The sequence below is a fragment of the Centropristis striata genome, chromosome 6, assembly GCF_030273125.1.
Source record: "Centropristis striata isolate RG_2023a ecotype Rhode Island chromosome 6, C.striata_1.0, whole genome shotgun sequence".
NCBI lineage: Eukaryota > Metazoa > Chordata > Actinopteri > Perciformes > Serranidae > Centropristis > Centropristis striata.
The window spans coordinates 16,444,992-16,465,928 of NC_081522.1; the positions used below are offsets into that span (position 1 = coordinate 16,444,992).

The 20,937-nt window shown below is 38.5% G+C and overlaps 1 protein-coding gene across 1 annotated transcript; it reads right to left on the bottom strand.

The window, feature by feature from the left end:
- Positions 1 to 308: 308 nt before the first annotated feature.
- On the bottom strand, positions 309 to 10,965 carry LOC131973182 (guanine nucleotide-binding protein G(i) subunit alpha-1). The gene is made up of 9 exons (XM_059335068.1): positions 10,471 to 10,965; positions 6,950 to 6,992; positions 6,261 to 6,402; positions 5,084 to 5,241; positions 4,840 to 4,968; positions 3,835 to 3,964; positions 3,570 to 3,723; positions 1,514 to 1,706; positions 309 to 1,419 (listed from the first exon to the last, which is right to left on the bottom strand). The coding sequence occupies exons 1-8, from the start codon at positions 10,586 to 10,588 to the stop codon at positions 1,516 to 1,518; spliced, it is 1,065 nt and encodes a 354-aa protein (XP_059191051.1). The 5' UTR covers positions 10,589 to 10,965; the 3' UTR covers positions 309 to 1,419; positions 1,514 to 1,515.
- Between the last annotated feature and the right edge of the window lie 9,972 nt (positions 10,966 to 20,937).

Genomic DNA, 20,937 nt, shown 5'->3' on the forward strand with positions numbered 1-20,937 from the left:
CGAGTGCTTAATACTTCAAATCAAACACATGAACATACTCTAAAATCTTACCGTTATTAGCAGTACTGGTGGAACATGAGGTGAGTCAATGATATACAATTAATATAAAAAAACAAGGGTGAAGTATGCCTTTAAATTATTATAAAAAGAGTTGGCATTTAACCGATTAGTCAATAACATCATCAGATAATCTTTACAGCTCTAATTATGGTCCTTCTGCCCATCTCCTGTGATCTACATTAAATGTTTTCCTGTTGGAAAAAGCACAAAATATTTACCCACACACAAAAAAAGACAGGAGAAATAAGTGTTTGTTGCATAAGTTGCCATGGTTTCACCACAGCAGCTCTTTTATTAGCAAAATCATGGAGATTAGTCCACTAATGTGCCCATCCAATGGATACAGAGGGTTGGGAGTCTAAGGGGGGATATGTAACTTGAAACCATCACACTTCATGATCAATAACAGTGCAGCCAGCCTCGTCTCCGTCTGTCAATGCACCGAACACAGATCTACATATGGTCCTACTGTCTGCTACAAGGCCGCCACTGGCATCCTCTTTTCAAAGCTTCTCTTTGATTCATGATTCAATCAGGAATGTTACAGTTTGTAGCGGCGCACCGACAACGTGCACTTGTTAATTACAGAGAGTAGCTTCTTTTTGGTCGCTTAGAAAAATACAACTTTGAAAGAGGATGACAAGTAGAGGAATAAAGTCCCTTTGTTTTAATATTGTGCACACATTCAAACACACACAGACGCACACACACACACACACACACTCAAGCTGGCTTTTGGCCTCAATCAAAACAGAGCTCACACCCGCAGCATACATGCAAACCACACATCCGAAAAGGTTCACACACAGCTCTCACAGTATGTCAGAGTCAGAGTGAATTGGTCTACAGAATCACTTGGTCTTGCTTGGTTTGTCCAAGGAGGCAAAAATAAAAAAAATGATGTGACAATGAAATATACTGAAAAAAAAAAAAAGAAGATAATATGGACTCAGGGCGGCTTGGGAAGAGTTCAATGGTAACATCTACATAAACCTAACATCTAACTCAACAAAAACAAAACACTGCAACTAAGGCATGCAAGGCACAAGGACCTACAAACAAAAGACAAAAAGTGTTCATTCATGGACAAAAAAAATGTCAAGGCCCCCCTTTTTTTTATATAAAAATTTAAAATAATGATAATAAGGTAAAACAAGCACATTTTAAAAACTGTGAAAAATCCCAGGCCATAGACAGACAAATATTTTACACAAAATGTTTTTTCTACACACCGTCTTTAAAACTTTTAGAGATGAACATAAGTTAATAAGAGGTTAAAAGTGACATTCTCAGCAGGGGCCACGAAGTTCCCTCCAGTCAGATTCCCCTTGAATAAAGTCACTCGGTCCACTAGGCTGCCTGAACACAAAGGAGAAAGAAAACACAGTGATTAGAGGAGATAAATGAGACAGACCACACATGATCAGCTTGTCCATGAAGCAGCAGGCATTACCTTTAGAAAAGGCCACAGTCCTTCAGATTGTTCTTGATGATGACATCAGTGACGGCATCGAACACAAACTGCACGTTCTTGGTGTCGGTGGCACAGGTGAAATGGGTGTAGATCTCCTTGGTGTCCTTTCTCTTGTTCAGGTCCTCAAACTGGCACTGAATGTAAGCCGCTGCCTCCTCGTAGGTGTTGGAGCCTGAAAGACAAAGAGGACACGGTCAGGAGAGAAAAATGGCCCAATAGCAGCTAGGTTTCCTTTCCAATGCATTGTAAATTTAACAAAATTGCAAAAGACAATGCAAATTAATTCTTGTTTCCATCCACTAACATTATGTTAAAGACATACATTTATAGAGATAAGCAGTAGATGGTGCCAATTCTCCAGCCGGAAAACCATTACACTATTTTAGAATAAAAGGGTGAAACAAGACGACATTTTAGGGGCATCAGTTGAACCTCCCACGATGAAAAACAATGAAGATGGAATTATGACATTTGTTATTTTTATATATTGATATATTAAAAATGTTTATGTGCAAATGGAAAATGGGCATAAAAACAAGTGGATGGAAAAACCTAGTGTCACAACAGAAAGTTTCATGAAATCAAATTTAAGACTTTTATTGTAAAACCTATTTAGTGTCAAATAAAGAATCTTAAAGCCTGATAATTTGGGTTATTTGTAGTCATCTGATAAGGAATTGATTGATATAATTTACTATTTGCACAAAGGGGGTATACATTCAAAGTATCAATTTCTTTTTCAAATCAATTCAATTTGTGCATAAAATAATGTAATAAGTGTATATATGCAGGCCAGTACAAAACCACCATCAGCTTTGAGCTCAATAATGAACTTTAAGTAGATTTATCAGCTTTCTGGCAGTGTCAACCATAGCAAAATGTTTGATTTGTACAAGTACAATTCATGGCAGATGTGTTGTACGGATTAGATTGTACAGGTGAGTGAGTTTGAGTGTAATAATAATGTGTGTGTTGGCTTAATATTGTTTTTGAGCAACGAGTATGTTTTGACCTACATCGACCTACAGAGCAGCTTCACTGACTTTTCATCTGACTGGATAACTGAAGGAGGTTGGACCCATTTTTCTGCACTAAAACTTACAATGGTGCAAAGGTTAGTACTCTGAAACGGAATCACATGGGGGTTTGATGAATGCCTTAATTAAAGCTTAACAAGCAAACATTGTTCTTGACTGTTTATATAATGGTAAACACGAAAGACTCTAAATGGAGAAGGGTTGTTTAACTTTTAAAGAATCACAGAAATACAAATGGACACATCTGTAAAATCTGAGAATCTTTCATCAATGGTGAACCTGACAAGGACACATTGTTATGAACATGAAGCAACCCACACACTGAGAGAGCTGAGAGGAGAATTAAGAAATATCTGTCATCCATAGAGACCGCCACACCTCCGAGTGGCAACGAGAGGACGACTGTTAAAAACAAACATCTAGGGTTGGGATTATTTATCAGAACCTATTAATATACCTATTTATACCTCTAGATTCATTTATTAATCATTTGTTTTATAAATTGTCAGAAAATAGTGAAAAATATCCATCCCAGTTTCTCAAGGTCCATGTTGATATTAATGTCGTGTTTGCCAGTCTATTCATTTTAATATGATGCAAATCAGAGTAGGAAATGTTCATATCAGAGAGGCTGAAAACAGCATTTTCAAAATAATTACTTTTTAATTTATAAAAATCCCATTACCTATCTAAAAAACGTAATTCATTTCCTGGCTCCCCGAGTGAAACTCAAAGGGGATTTTAAGAACTGTAAAACATAATTTATGATCATTCCTAGAAACTTTTAAGACCTTGGGTGTGCATGACTGAAGACATTTTTCAAATTTAAGGACCTGCAGTAAGCCTTACTAATAAGATCTGTCACTTAAAAACTCCAAATATGCTCAGCTGCTCTTAAAGGTCCATGTGCGACACTAACGCATACAAAGTACAGTATTTGCATGTACAACACACACGCTGCATTCAAGTGTTTCTGTAGGCGTGTCTCCGTCTCTCACCTGCATATTCTGGGTAGCAGATTGTGAGAGGGCTCTTTTTGATCTTTTCCTCAAACAGATCTTTCTTGTTGAGGAAGAGGATGATGGAGGTGTCTGTGAACCACTTGTTGTTGCAGATGGAGTCGAACAGCTTCATGCTCTCATGCATTCGATTCTGAACGAGAGGAAACACACAGAAGATGGTAAGAAGCTGCACAAACGGACTTTAAAAACAAGACAAAGATGAATCAGGGTTTGTGAAGGTCAGAAGGTTCTTAGGTCTTACCATCTCCTCATCCTCAGCCAGCACCAGGTCATAGTCACTCAGAGCCACACAGAAGATGATGGCTGTGACTCCCTCAAAACAATGGATCCACTTCTTCCTCTCTGACCTCTGTCCGCCTACATCAAACATCCTGCAGAAAGACACACACTGTTAAATAACATACACACAAACAGATGTTCACTCGTCAGGATGCTGCTCAACTTGGACTTTTCATCCTGTCACTCATTTATAATAATTATATATTTTCAAGTAGCCATGTTGTATTATAATGTTGCTTTACTGAAGTGGAGACCAATTTGTGACAATAATGTGCCAATTCCATGTAGTTATTTATTTGACTTAAGATGTGGGAGCATCAGTCTGGTGTCAGTAACTGCCTTGGTTTTACTAAACCTAAATAACATAAGTTGACGTTTTGAATGCACAACAAGACAGCTAGCCTGACTGAAGTGACATTTTGTTTCACTTCACTCATTCTGCCTCAGTGTTCGTGTCAATTTGTGGTTTTGATTTCTGTGTTTCTGCCTTTTGTCAACTTACAAACTGCATTTTTGCCCACTGAACACTGACCTTTTGTAAACTTCAAATTTTCAGGGATAACTGAGTTTTTGGCTTTATGAAGCGCCACGAATGAGGGGACATAAAAAACGGTGCATGTGAGGACTGCAATTCTCTTGAGAACGAAAGAAGGAAAAGACCAGTTTTCCAAAATACCTATGCACGTGTACAAAGACTGTTAAAAAAACAAAAAAACTGCTGTGTCCATCTCATCCACACCTGTCGACATTCTTCTGATGTAATTTTTCATGACTTTAGCCTCTGAGCTATGCAGGAAAATAAAGTCCTCATTCTTAATCTTGCTTACTAAACTTTGATTGGTCAAATGTTTCTCCAACCCATGAAAACAGTCGTCAATGACAAGAGCACTTTTTGAATTACTAAACACATCAGATGAGATGTGGGCGGTGATTCAAAGACTAGGAACTGTGGTGAACTTGTACTCACTTGAAGTGGAGGTCCTTGAAAGTGAAGTGTGTTTCCACAATACCAGTAGTTTTGACTCTGGTCCTCAGCACATCCTGCTGGGTGGGCACATAAGCACCGTGGGATATCCTGTCCAAGTCGTTCAGGTAGCTTTGGGAGAAGAAGAGAACAGAAAGATTAAAAAATAAGAGTTTAGAATGGAAGTTATTCTTTCACGTACAGACCCACACCAATTCCTGCATGTGCGTCAGTGTAGCCAACTCACTATGCTGCGGAGTCATTGAGCTGGTACTCCCGGGAGCGGCTGAAACAGGCCTGAACGCCTCCATCCTTCCACAGCCGCTGGATGACCCCGGCTAGTTCGCCTGTCATGAAGCCCTCTTCTGCGGAGCCCGCCAGAACAAACAGCTGCCGTGCATCATCCTAATGAGATAAACCAATTAAAATCATAATCCACAGAATCTTCATATAAATGCAAGTCAGCTATACTACAAATGTGTGTGCATGGTTGTTTACATAATATTTAAATTCTGCAGATGAATAATGTTACCAGTACATTTAAGTTGAAAAGAAACAGATTTATGAGCACCGTTTTGGACATTTGTTGCATCATCAAATAAATCAGATTCGGTTGAATTAATCCAAATTGACTGAAATTGGATTGAATAAGGGGCAGTCTGTCATTTTTCATAAAATCATAGAAGGAGCTCTCCGCTGATTGAATTAAAAATTACAATAGTTCTCTCAGCCATAACACTTTGCATAAAATTACATTTCAAAAGCTACACAGCATCTTAAGCAGGTTAATGGCCCCCCAAAAAAAGAATATCTGTGAGAGCATAAAATCAAGAAAGAAAAGCTTTGGGTGTAAAATTGGTCACGATGACAGAGCCAGGCCAGTCACGCTGTAGCAATGACTAAGCCTCTTGTTATGCAAGGGAAAAAACACATCTACAAAATGAAACAGGAGTCTGTATAGCAAAAATAAGAAACAAAATGCTAAGTAGTTTATAACATGTGGTAACAATAACCAACACTTATACAAACCACCAAACCAATGAGCACAAAGTCTCAAAAAGTGAACTGAAAGTTTAACTGAAATGTTGCTGATTATTACTTCTTGCTGACAGGCAGCTCCTCTGCCCATGAACAAATACTTCAAAATGTCCTCATCTGCAGCGCTGCAGGGCGCCTGTATCAGCTAAAGGGCCCACAGACAGATCTCATGTCAGTAAGCCTCTGTTTTGAATGTGATAGTAAACCCCTACCAGCTCTATCTGACCTGTTGCAGAGGAGGAAGTGAGAAGAAAATTGCCCAGTAGGGAACAGTGACATATGACTAACTCAGTTGTTGCCCTCATAGCACTGAGCTGAGAACAGAAATGCAACCCATAATGTCCTGAAAACGGTGTAAACGCCAGCTTTTGTTTTCCTTCACTCACCGCTCTGGCTTGATCAGCAAAGTCGATCTTGAGGCGTCCCATAGCTCTGATGATGGCAATGATGGACTGGATGGTGTTGCTGTAGACCACAGCCTTGTACTGCTTACACTCCTCCTCTGAGTAGCCCGCTTCATGGATGATCCTGGGACACAAAGACAGGACATTAGCGCACTGTCTACAAGAAGCTTTTTCATGGATATCTTCACAAAATAGAGGATTATGATTAGATACACTCTCAAAAAAAGGGAGATGACTAAAGAAGACTAAATTTAATCTCAAACTACAACTTGACTCAATGAAACCATATATGTGAAATTGTTTAACACATCAAATTGTTTTTAATCATGCAAGAGACTGCGAGTAATATTAATCTGTTTTGTACATCTGGATTTAAACTTTTTGTTCTGATTTGTCAAGAGAACTTGAAGTGCCTGGGTCATATATAAACCATTTGTTTCCAATTACACTTAAATACTTAAAATAGTCTACTGATGTAACTTTTACTGTTGTAATATGGAAGCTTTGTGTGAGATATTTAACATGGCTATGGTAAAAAAAAATACTCCCTATTCAACAACTAGTGCAATTTATACACTCACTGTCATTTTTTGTGACCAAATTCTATGTGTAAAATTGTTGACAAGAGGGCGTAATTGGTGTGTTTTTATATGTTGACTACCCACACTTACTTCATCTGTTTAACAATTGTACTTTTCCCAGACTCTCCAGCACCTGAAACAGAGAACAGACAGCACCGAAAATTTGATTATGGTCAATAGTTACATGATGTGAATTATTTTGAGCATAAATCAGACAAGTACAATCCCAATTTCAAAAAGGCTTGGATACTGTCAAACACAGAATAATAATGCAATGATTTGCAATACCTACATTTAATTTAATACAGTACAAAGACAAGATTCTGAATTTACTTGCTGATATAAACACACTTCATGCATACACTTTTATTGAATTAAGGGTTTGTCTGACAGAACAGTATCACAATTCTTGAATGGATCATTCTGGTTTCAGGTTTTTTCTGTTGCCAAGGCCTCTTCTGTTATTAATTAATTATATCATATTATAGCACAATGTCAACAAACATCTCCAAACTCAAAAACTAAACCCATACAGCAATACTTATTTGAAGTCAAATTAATATGGTAAGATGGAGGCTTATATCACACCCTAGTGATGCACAATTTGGAAAAACATCTCATTGCAATTATTTTTTACTGATAATTCAGAATGGTATTTTGACTCATATTTTCCCATAAGCAAATAGTGTGCACTGCTGCAGTTTGAATATTGCATTCGATCATATCATGATTTTGATAGAACTCAATTGTGCAGCCCTATCACACACAAAACAAAAAGATAAATCCATGTCAAGTGCATAATGTTTGTAAACTTTAACCTGCAACACACCAGAGGCTACACTGTCACAGAAGGCACTGCAGAAGTGTCTAAGGCCCAGTTTAGCCAGGTCACAGTGTAATTGGATTAATCAACTAGATCCTCCGTCAATGAGATTATGCATAGCTTAAACATCTCTGGGTTAAAAACCCATGCTGCATCAGACTGGCGGGCTGGACTTAGAGCTGCCAAATGCATCTCATATGAAACATATGATTTTTGGGAAAACCAATATATAAGACTACTGAAGTATGACATCATCACAGCCTTAAAAAGGTCAAAGTTGAAAAAATTAAAGACAAAAAAACCTGCAAATCTGTGATATATTTGAATAAGCCAACTAAGTTTTTACATCGTCTCTCAGAGTTCTCCGGCTCCCTCCGAGATACACGCATGTTTTCAGCTGAGCACACAACATTTTAATTACCTTACCTCTGCAGGGACTCGCAGCTCCCCAGAGAGGAGAACTGTTCAACAGTTCATTGTCCCATATGATAAACAGCAACGCACCTCAGACGCAGAGCTAATATTACTGCAAACATCATAACACACTTAAATTTAATTTCCAAACACATGGTCACACCTCAGTGAGCTGCTGAAATTAAAGGGCTTAATGGATGCCAAGAAAGCCGAAAAAGCAGAAGTGAAAACGGTTCAAGTTTGCCATGGAACTTGAATGTTTTTTTGATAGGGCTACCTAGGACCAAGGAATAAACCGTCATCTCAGGCCATATGAGATGCTGAGATCTCCCCACTAAACAAGAAATATTGTACTTCTCTTCCATGCTGCTTTTCTCCTGCTTCTGTGTATGAAAATGCAGCTACACACAAAGATCAATCTTTATGATTTGCATTTGTTTGTGTGCAGTGCACAAACAGTCCACATCCAAGGCAGTTCCTCCCACTCAAAACACTCGTCTCAAGAGCATGTCATTTTCAGATTACTGCATTAATGTAAACACCCGCGGTGGGAAGCCTGACTGGCACACTGCAATAAGCACACATGGTAGAGCTGCATAGCTCTCTGTCATGCTCAGAAACACACGAGGGATCGAAGACTTCCAACAAAAGGTGAAATACACCCATGTGTTTAAATGGCATATGGCAATTGCTCCATAAAAAAACCCATAAACCAATTCCAGACATCTCATGCAGGTGCTTTTGGGAAACGTGACAGGGAGAAAAAAAAACACAACCATGAAAATTCAAATCATGTCCATCTCAAATGACACACAAACATACAAGAAGTGACTGCTACAACTGAGCTTTGTACAGTGATTGTGGTGAAATCATATGTATGAAAACCACCTGTGATGACACACAGACCAGTCTGAGCCACAGAAACTAAAAAGCTGCAGAAAACTGTTGAAATAGCTTGTGGACTGTATGTTCCAGGCAGACTTCCACTTAGCATGCACTAGCTGCCTTTGTTGTGTGTGCATATAGTTGCCACAGATGCTTATTGCTGTCAATCAGACTGAATAGGTTGCTATGCAACCTCTTGCCCGTCTATCCCTGACTACAGCAGCAGTGGTCATTAGCTACCAGTGAAAGTAAGAATAGAGAGAAGGTGTGGCGGTCTTCAGATAAATGATGTGATCATCTGTAAGATTAGTCGTTGTTCTATTGTTCTGTAGCCTGATTCCTGTATTTAACAATCTTAAAGGCTGAATTAAAGCTCATTGACACTATTCTTCTGAACAATTTAGCCTGTTCTGATTAAATAAGAGCGTAAGTCAGATTGGCCCCAAGATTCAAATGACCACACCAATGTCATTTAAATGTGGTGACACTCTCGCAGCTAACCACAATTTAGTAAAATAGAGTATGAAATCAGCATTTATCATAAGCGAGCTATCATTACATTAATAATAGAAGGCAACGATTAACATAACTCATCAGAAATTGCGAAACTAAACATTTTTGTCAAGGTTTTTCTCCAGGTGTGGAGTTAAAAAAACATTCAGACTAGTTAAGCAGCATAGGTGACATTATCTGCATTAACTACATTAATTGTAATTCCCACGGAAGCCAACTTTTATTTATAATCCATCACATAATTATATCCATCAAAAACCTGAGTTAATGTCTTGTAGTTTGGCATACTGTAGTAACGGACCCAACCGGCCTAAAATACCTCGGTGTTTATTTTATGAATGGCTACGAAACAGGAAGATATCTAAGATTAGCTACTGTATTGTAAATTTAAATGGTAATAATGAAGTAATTCTGTTACCACAGCAGGAGTGGATTTTTTTTGACGGGCAGACTTGTTGAAAGATAACATCTCATACACTGTTTTAGGTTTAGCTTTCTGTGAGCTAACAGCTAGCGCTGCTGCGCTAACCGAGCTAAGTGGCTAATCGCTGAGCTAAATTAGCTCACTGGCTTAGTGCTACTGTGTGAACAAACTAATCACACAGCGAGCTGATAAGAAGTTTATTGACTGAGCTGATTTCATTTGCTCTGGAAAAAATAAAGAAACTCCAGCAGCTACAACTTTTCAGCTAACTGCACCACCACCACCACCACCACCACCACCAGCAGTAGCAGCAGCAGCATGTTAAGAACCCCGAAATGTGTTTAACTCTGCCACTTGTTTGTTACGTCAAAGTTAACCCCGTCAAGTTATTTACGTTAGCTTCACACAGCTTCATTAAACTTCGAATTAACATTGAAACGTTTTTTTTAACGTGTAACGGTTGGGTTTAAGTTTGCAGCAGTAAAAAAAAAAAGTCCCTCTCCAGCAGATAGGCGGAGAGCCCGTCCCTCCGGACATCCATCTTTCTCTCACCGAGCAGCAGCAGCTTCACCTCCCGGGCAGCCTTCTCTCCGTCGTCCCGCAGATTCCTGTCGATCATCTTGCTCCTCTCCTGCGCCGCCTTGTCGTCCGTGCTCAGAGTACATCCCATCTTCTTCTAGCCCTCACCTCCGAATAAATAAAGAAATGTAGACTATAACACAACTTTAACTAGGAGTGTAACGACATGCAAAGGCTACAGAGCTAGCATCCAGTGAGGAGGAGGAGGAGGAGGAGGAGGCGCTGTGTCTCTCCAGCACTTGAGATTCAAACACGCCCTTGCCTCGCACTCAAGCTCCCGATTTCACGGCCAAGACCCAGTTTTTAGTCGACCACAACGCGCGGCTTTCACGATAGCTGCCTCTCCCGCTTGCGCCTCAACTAGCCAAAGGGACTGAGCTCAGAAGAATCAGTCAGAGGAAGAAGAGTGGAGAAGACGTAACATCAGCGTCCGAGTCTCAAACAACTGTTCGCTTCCTGTTCTTCTTCGCACATACTTGTGAACTGCGCATGCGTGTCAGAGCAACAAGCTTCTTTCAAAAATGTTAAGCTTCTTATCGTCACCCTGTTAAAATAATCGCCTAACTCATTTTTTTCAAGTTTTGCAGGAAACACAAAAAACTTAACCAAAAGTGTAACCTATGACATTTATTGATTATTTCATTCAAAAAGGATGTAACAAAGCATGGCTATTAGCATAGTAATAACACTGTGTGTAAAGTATGTAACTTAAGAGAAATAAATTACTTAGGCAATTTTTGAACATGCCATTGTGACTTAAGCAAGATGGTAACACTTTATTTTGAAGGTGTCTACATAAGAGTCACACAAGCTTGTCAGAAACATGACAAGTATCATGAGCATTAATGTTACTTCAAAGTGTCATTAATGTTCATGACACATCCCATGTCATGTTTATGACATGCTCATGTCACTCATGTAGACACCTTCAAAATAAAGTGTTACCATATCTTGCTTAAGTCACAGAGGCATGTTCAAAAAATTGCCTAAGTCACATTTTATTTTGACTAAGGCATAGTAAATCCACTTAAGTCACACATTTGACAAAGGCCATTATCTTAAAGGGATAAAATCACATTATCTGATCAACTGAGGATGTAGGCGATTTTACCATAGGTGGCCGGCGTCATGAGGAGATGATTTATGCAACAACAAAAAAAATTGACAAAAAATGACGATTATTTTAACAGTGTGACGAAATGTTAAGCTTCTTATTTTGGTCTGCTGTGGAGAACATTACCTCCAAGAAAAGACAAAAGAAAGACATGAAACATTATGCATGATTAAATTAGAAAAATAGGCATGGGACGTCAAACACTTGATGAAATACTGGGAACTTGTGAAACTTACTTTGCATCATTTTGATTTAGTAAGTCAAAATGACGACATTCACTATTAAGCAGTGGTGGAAAAAATACTTGGATTTTTTACTGGAAAAAGTAGCATAAAAATACACAGTTACATAGCATAAGTTCTGCATTCAAAATCTCAAAGTATCAAAAATATACTTAGGGTACCAAAAGTAGCCTAAGAGTACCTTATAATGCAGAATGGCAAATTTCAGAATAATATAAAGTTAAAGGATCATAATTATTGACGCATTCATGCTTTCATCACTTTACTGTTTCAGCTGGTAAAGTTGGGGATAATTTTATATATGTTATATATTGCTGACTATGTTTAACATTTTTATTTATTGATTAATATTTTGCTTTAATAATCTAAATCTACAAAGTAATCAAAACTGTCAGATAAATGCAGTGAAGTGAAAAGTACAATATTTCCCTCTGAGATGTAGTGGAGAAGTATAAAGTATAATGGAAGTAGGCCTAAAGTACAAAATTGCACTTAAGTATAGTAGGTCTACTTAAATAAATGTAGGCTACATAGTTACATTCCACCTCTGCTATTAATGGACTTAGCAGCCAAATTTATAATGTGATTTAGTAAATTACAATTACTTTTCACAGTTTTCACAATTTTGACTTTCATAGTTTTAATTGATTGGGTCAAAATATCGATTTATAGGCCTATGTGATCATTTTTTGTAATCAGTCAACTTAGTATTTCAGAACTTTTCGATTTAATAAGTCAAAATATATTTTTGAATTAAGTAAACATTTTGACTCAGATCTCATAATTTTACTAACTATGCCATAATTTTGTTTATTTAATGACTTTGATTTAATATGTGAAATATATTGACATAATGGTTCCTAATTTTGATCTTGTGCACCAGTTTGACTTATTATCTCATAATTTTAAATTTTATTTTTTACCCTACCCTACTTTTTATGGGGGTTTTTTCTGAGGGGCTTCTATGAATTCCCTTCCACGTTATCAAACATTTCTGTCGTGCAGACCATCAGGCGACAGCACAAGCAAATCAGCTGCAATTAGATTGTTGCAACTGTTTGTTTTGTACGAAACACATGAGTAGGAGTGGGAGAGATCAGTAAAGTGTATACTCCAGCCGTGCTGTCAGTGCTGATTTGCATTGAAAGCATCTGTCATAAGATGCCAATGCTCAGTAACATGTTTGCATGTGAAGCTCAGACAAGAACTGCACAAACAGAGACACTTAACGTTCAAAGGTTCAGCTATTTGAGAATCTCTTAGTCATTTTTGTTGTACAAGAGACTTAGATTTCTTTTCTTCCTTTTTTTAAATCTCTTTTTGCAAGATCCATTTGATAAAAATTCTATATCACATATATTCTTTATAAGTTCAAGTTCAAAACGTTTATTTGTTACTCCAACAGTAACAAATGTACAGTTGAAATGAAGGGTGTAGAAGCAAAGAAAACCAGTCAGAACATTTGAACAACACTGTTTCCTAATAGTACCTGGTCTGATGGAGAAGGCCCTCCTTCCTTTAGTGTTTGGCATCCCTGTCAGGTAATGAAAGGACACAAATGAGGGTTACACCCTGTGGTTAAGCTTTCTCCATTACCACATCCAGGTATTCAAATGACCGGCGGATGATCTGTGATTCACACCTCAGGACTCTGTGGCCAAATCCCATAAAATCTGTGCAACTGAAATAAAAACAACATGAATATGTCATCCCCAAATGATGTGATTGTACACGAGAAGTTGAAACTGATATGCATGATGCATATTATAAGTCCACACAGTTATCATAACTGACTGGATCATTATGCACAGACATGCAAATATTAAAAACATTAAAAAATGAAGCACCAAATCAAAATAAGTTTATTGTCATGTTCTCTTGTAATGATCAGAATTAGTCTGACCTCAAGTGAACCATAATATTCTCTATGGTTTTATGTATAAACGGGATGGAAATGGGTTGAGATGTGGTCAGAATTCATCTCCTCATTTTACATATGATTTCCATTGCAGATGGCTGTGCATCATGCAAACAAGCAGCATATATTGTTTTCCAATCCACTCTAGGTGAACATGGAAAATTTGCCTGTACATGTGCAACACATGAACAGGAGAGGAGAGGCCATCAGGTCAACGCACAAAACCCTTTTCTAAAAATGAAGCGATAAAATAAATAGTTTTAGGTTTTCAAAGCAGGATGTATTAGTAGTTTTTTGAGAGGGGTGTCTATTATTGTTGCTATGACACATCCATGTCACAACACCCCCAAGCAACAGGAAATGTTTTGACTTCTTTCAGGGGACGGAGCCTTGTAAGCGTGACATGAGTGATGAAATGAAAGAACAGCTCGTCAGCACCGATGCTCATTATGTCCCACAGAGATCAGGCCTCCAAGTGGGACCTATTAAATTGTGTGTGGTGTGTGAGAAAGAGAAAGAGAGAGAGAGAGAGAGAGAGAGAGAGAGAGAGAGAGAGAGAGAGAGAGAGAGAGATGTGTTCTCATAGAATGGTACATACTGCTTTAAAATGTTCCTGTGCATGGTTGTGCAATAATCATGGGCATATCTGTGTCTGAATAAGTGACGTGGTATACATAAGTATTTTTACTTTTTAATGTGTTGAAGTCATCCATGTGTTTGTGTTGTTTCCTTTTTATTATCAATTAATCTCCTTTTTTATTATTGACTCTTGCTGCTGTAACAAGTTAATTTCCCCCAGTGGGCAATCAATAATGTTTTCTTTTTTAATCTTATCTTTCTATATCTCTTCCAGGATCATTTAAGGATCTACAAACACCTATGTCTAAAATTTTACTTTTTATTTAACAAAGACTCACTTACCTGACTGGGATCATAATATGTGTCTGTCAATATTATCCTTGAACATATATTTCAGAAAACACATACAACAGTAATTAAAATAACCAGAGTTTGGTTGTTTCATGTTGCTTGCTTGCATGGCTACATGTGAATATTGTTGATGAGCTGTGTGAATCATTGCTGCTTCCTGTCACTCTGCATGGCTTGAGAATGCTTATTTTGTTGCTGTTCCCATCTTCATGAAGACTTGTTGCCTTCTGTCTATACATTTTAACTGTAATAGTTTGAAAACATCTTGACAAAAGACTGCAGTAGAAAACCAACCAGATGGCTCATACTGAGGCATTTACAGAACTGACTTAGACGTTGGTGACAACATCAGCTTTCTGTGAAAACAAAACTGAAAGCAGTCTTGGCACTGACTGGGATGAGGTCAAAGTCACACACCAGGAGGATTGCTGGAGACACTGGTGGTCTTCTGCTCCCCTTGGTGACCTCTTGCTTGAAAATAAATATAATGTTATGACCAGGGGTCATATGGTTCATTGTTTTGTTCCTTGTAGTGCCTGGTGCAGGTAGGTCCTCCCTGCCAGAGGAGGTGCTGCTTGGTGTTCTTTGTCTCTCTCCTGTCTGTTTCCCAGGTAGTGGTTGGAGTGGGATTGAACACAGCTGATTGAACAGCTTTAAAGGACGGCTGCTGAGGAGGCCTCCCTCTCTTGGCCCTTTGTCTGACTCCCAGCCAGATGACTTTGTGGGAAATGTTTGTTTACTGTTGTTGTTAATAGTGTGGTGATCTTTGTTCTTTGTATTATTTATAACAAAGATTCTTTGAGTTAATTGTGCAGTCCTAGTAGGTAGGGGTGAATAGCCTTTTTGTTTAATAATGTTTTCTCCTGTTTTTGTATAGGGAGGTCAGGTAAGAAACCTGTATTTTATTTTACACATCTTTATTTTCAGGTCAGTTAGATTTAAAATGAGAAATGTTTTGTTTGTTGTTTTGGCTGTGGCTCACCCACCATGAAGCAAAATATTTATTGTTGAGAACAATAAATTATACTGGACTGCTTATCCGTTTACGCTTGTCTCTGGGAGTTCGGGAGGGGGCAGAGAGCATTTATGCTGCGCACTGGTGACCCTAGGCCAGGGCGTAATAATAAACCCAGCAAATGTGCCCTCTTGGATGCCCCAATGGTGGATAAAATATGATGAGGTGCCCATTCACATGTGGGGGGAAAAAAGTGCTTCCAGTAAACAAAAAGTGATTAAGTGCTCCCTGGGATGCCAAGAATGGAGAAAAATTATGCACTCCCTCCCTTCCCTTTATATTAAATAAGCCTCATGCTTAGGTCACATGACACAGCCAAGTCAATGGCAGCTGATGAAGAGAAATACAGTTGAAGTGTTTGAAAAGCCCAGAAGTGCACCTTGAGTGAATGTTTTTTTTTGTAAGACTTTGGTGATATAGATATTAGATTCAGATTTTTTAGGTTCTGACTTTATCATGTTTTATTGCCCTGGAGCTGACCTCGGTTATTTGGTGAGTGACTTTGGTTTACAAAGGCATGCAGTTAGATCACTTCAAGTTTTTGGTTTTGAGTGTTTTTTTTTTCAGTTTTAAAATGAGTTTTTACATCCAGTCAGTTGACTGCAGTGTTTGTAGTGCCACAGAAACTTGACAGACATTTTCACTCACTTTGTATCAACACAGTGTATGAGGGTTGTGTACAGGTCTGTGAGGCAGAGTATGATTGCACAAAGAGGTGTTGGTGAGAAGAGGCAGACATTTGTCCACCAGATGGCAGCAGAGTCATGAGGCAAATAGCCAGTCAGAAACAGGAACATGAGACGCTGAAGGATAGACTTTTAATGGGACATTAAAGAAAATATGATCTCTTTCATCATTTTTTTTAATGATAGATATTTCTAACTTCAGAGTTGAAGTTCAGAGACACTGAATCGCTGTCAGACGATCCCCAGACACATAAAAGTTGTCTTTATTATTCAGTTATAGTTTTAAAGGGGCAGTTCATCAATTTTACACATGAAGTTCTGTTTATTCTTCACAAATATGTCTGTAAAAAAGGTGTATGTTTCTTGATTTAAAAAAAAAAGCCTGTGTGTAGTTCACATATGAGAATACAGTGCCTTGCAAAAGTATTCATACCCTTTGGAATTTTCACCCTTTTGTTGCTTTTACACGTCGATATAATTTGGCCTTTTAAAAAAGAATTTGCAAAAAAACCCCATCTTTAATATCAAAGTGAAAAAAGATTTTTACAAAATAATATAAATTAATTAAAAATCTATAAGGTAAAATAAATGATTGCATAAGTATTCATACCCTTTAAAGTAACTGACCTAATTCAACAAAGTTCCAGCTAGTTGATGCAGCAGTGTCACAGTTGGTGAGATGGAGATCACCTGAGAGCAGCTGATGTGTGTCAAGTGATCGTAGTATAAAAAACATGTGTCTGGGAGGTCCAGTCTCTGGTTCATCACTATTCCTGCTACAATTGTACCATGAAGACAAAAAAACACTCCAAGCAACTCAGAGAAAAGATCATTGAAAAGTATAAGTCAGGAGGTGGCTACAAAAAAAATTCTGCCTAGAGCTGGCCATCCCCACAATCTGAGTGACCTGACAAGAAGAAGACTGGCCCTGCAGCCTTCCAGGGCCTGCTGCTAAGAAGTGTCCCCAGAGCATGATGCTGCCACCACCATGCTTCACGCTGGAGATGGTGCGTTTGTGGTGATGTGCAGTGTTTGGTGTTCGCCAAACATAGAGTCTGATAGCCAAAAAGGTTAGTTTTTGTCTCATCAGACCATAGAACCTTCTTCCAATTGACCCTGGAGTCTCCCACAACAGTTGTTGTAAGTACAGTCCCTCCTATCTGAGCCACTGAAGCTTATAAGTCCTTCAGAGTGGCCGTAGGTGTCTTGGTGACTTCCCTCTCCAGTCTTCTTGTCAGATCACTCAGATTGTGAGGACGGCCAGCTCTAGGCAGATTTAAACAAGTGCCATACTGCTTCCATTTCTTGATGGTTTAACAGAACTCTGTGGGATGTCCATTCAGCTGGATATTTTTTTGTAGCCATCTGCTGACTTATACTTTTCAATGATCTTTTCTCTGAGTTGCTTGGAGTGTTCTTTGGTCTTCATGGTACAATTGTAGCAGGAATAGTGATGAACCAGAGACTGGACCTCCCAGACACATGTTTTTTATACTACGATCACTTGACACACATCAGCTGCACTCAGGTGATCTCCATTTCACCAACTGTGACACTGCTGCATCAACTAGCTGTTTGTTGAATTAGTTCAGTTATTTTAAAGGGTACAAATACTTATGCAATCATTTATTTTACCTTATATATTTTTAATTAATTTATACTATTTTGTAAAAATTTGTTTTCACTTTGATATTAAAGAGGGTTTTTCTGCAAATTCTTTTTAAAAAGGCCAAATTATATTGACCTTGATTTCATGTGTAAAAGCAACAAAAGGGTGAAAATTCCAAGGGGTATGAATACTTTTGCAAGGCACTGTACATACTGAATATATAGTGACCTTTCACCATTATGTACAATTTCTGCCTGGTAAATGTTATCTTTTAAAAAATATGACATGTTATTTTCTCACGAGGGGTCTCTCAATCAAATCAACAGATTCATAGAATAATCTTAGAATAAAGATGGAGTTTTGTGACATACATCAGGCCGCCAATAGGCCATTGACAAGGCTACACACCCTTTTGGTGGAGTTTTGTTTTAAAGAAATGTTTAATAATTATTTTGTGACCTTCCTGGAACCAGATGGTTTGCGATATCTTAATAAATTAACTTTTATCCCTGTCATGTCCCTTCAGTCTTCCCCCGTCCATATTGCTTTTCTAGACAGCTATACATATTTGATTGCATCTGGTTAGGCTAAGTGTTGTCGTTTTAATTAACGTTTGAATTAACTGTTTGATCTAAGCTAGACTGAGGTGTTGAGGTGACTGTAATGTTGCTGCAGCAGCCTCCAACACAAGTTAATGTTATTTTATTTTATTTTTTATGAGGCCGTCTTTCAGGATGTGGAGTTAACTTTAATGATGTTTTGTTTCATCAAAGATCAAAGGCTATTTCTTTTTCGGAAAAACAGAAAAAGCAGCTTTGTGATTCAAATGTATTGGTTATATAATAAACACAAAGTGGGGCTCATTAATGTACTGGTAACATCAGTGCCAGTGGTTGACCGGAGTCCAGGCGACCCAAATCTCAACTGGGCCTGAACACGATGATGAATTATAGTCTTTGACGAACCTTCAGAAGAGATTAAAATGTCACGATCTGCTCGAGGCCCAGAGAAGACTTACAGTAAATGTCTGTGTCATGAGCATTATCCTATTAGCACATGATGTAGTATATAATTATGTGAGCAAAGAAAGTCATGCATTGTGACTTTGAGCATAACTGAATTCTTCATCTTTGTTGACAACTGGATGCACCAGTAAGTCAAAAAAAAAAAGTGAGGCTATCTTGTCAGAAGTGTTGGATAGAGGGCTGCTATTGTGTGTGGTCCATTTCCATTCAAACAGCTGCTCGGGTTCCAACTAGATGACCTCATTTCCCTGCAGCCTTGGGGCTTCGCTTCATATGGTGAAGAGCAAAGAGCTTCATTGTGAGATGTTTTTTTTCTTTTTAATTCCTCGAGCACATAGAGTGGCAAATGGCAACTTTTCAATGATGGTGTTCTTCTTACTGTGAAGTCATAAAGAGATTTATTTCATTTTTTAGGGTGTATGGTGTGAGATTGTTGTGCTTACATGGACAGGAAACAGAAGACCTGAGCAAGTGTTAAAAGGAAGGAAATGAATGATAAGAGAGGTGAAACGGCAGTGAATGTGTGCTCAAGGGGTGATGGGATTTAGCACTTATGGTGCTTTGCAATAATAAACCATGTGCCCTGCAGTGGTGCATCCTTTATGGTTTCTGTCTGTCCTCCTTTTAACCCAGTACACTACCATTTCAGCCCATGAATGTATATATGACAGTCTGTGTTGGGCGTTTTAACGTAGGTCAGCTTGCATGTAACTGCATAGAAAAACACAATAAAACAAAGGATTTGTTGATTTTTAACCAGCCTATTCACACATGCAAACAGTAAGGAAGTGCCTGTGCAAGGAAGCGTTCGTATATTGTTACCATGCAAAGCAGCCTAGACACAACTGTATGATGACTGTACGATTTAACTTTGAGCTTTAAATCCACACAAGCACAGAGAAAGCATCCAGAAACGCACTCTCTTACGTGTTGACATTTCAGTAGCAACCATAAAATATGCTACCATATACATGTGATCCTAAAATTGATATATCTCTTTATGTTGTCAATGCTACCTAGGTTACATAAAGCACAGAGTCTTTTAGCTGAATGAGTTTGCTTATTTCCTTTCTCTCTGAGAGTTAGATGAGAATATCAATACCACTCTCACATCTGTAGTGTATGTGGCTACAATTAGCATACATTAGCTTAGCTTAGCATAAAGACTGGAAACAACCTAGCCTAGCGCTGTCCAAAGGTGACAAAATGCATCTACTAGGAACTATGAAGTTCACATATTAACATATTATTTCTCAGTGTATGGAATTAAAAACACATGGTGGTCTTGCAGGGGGGTTATGTGCCACACTGTGTAATGTAATGTATTTGAAACAGGGACAATTAAACACTGACCTTATATAAAACAAGGAAAGATGCATTGCACCAGGTTTTAACAAAAATGCTATTTTCCGCCCGAACCATAACTGTCCGAAAACATTCATTCATTCATTATCCTTAACCGCTTATCTGAACTTGTGCTGGAGCCGATCCCAAATGACACTGGCCAAGAGGAGGGGTACCCCCTGGACAGCTCGCCAGACAATCACAGGGCAGACACATAGATAGGCGTGTTTCAATTAGGGACTTTTCCCTCGATTGAGCTGCTATGGGTGTGGCTTGGGAGAGAGGATCCGCCCAACTTCACCGGTTATTGGCTCAGGTAGCGGCTCAGAAAGTACCTGCCTCTGGTATGTACTTTTCTGAGCCGCTACTAACTAGTCGATGCTGATTGGATACAGTTGAGGCGGGATACGATGTGAGTAGAACTCTACACAATCACAACATATAGCACCATTTTTAAAAGAAATAAGCAGAGCAGACTGAGACTCAAAATTGTCACTAAATGATCACTTAAGTGTTGCAGAACTATTGAGGCGGAGGGGAACTAGTGGCTGTAGCCA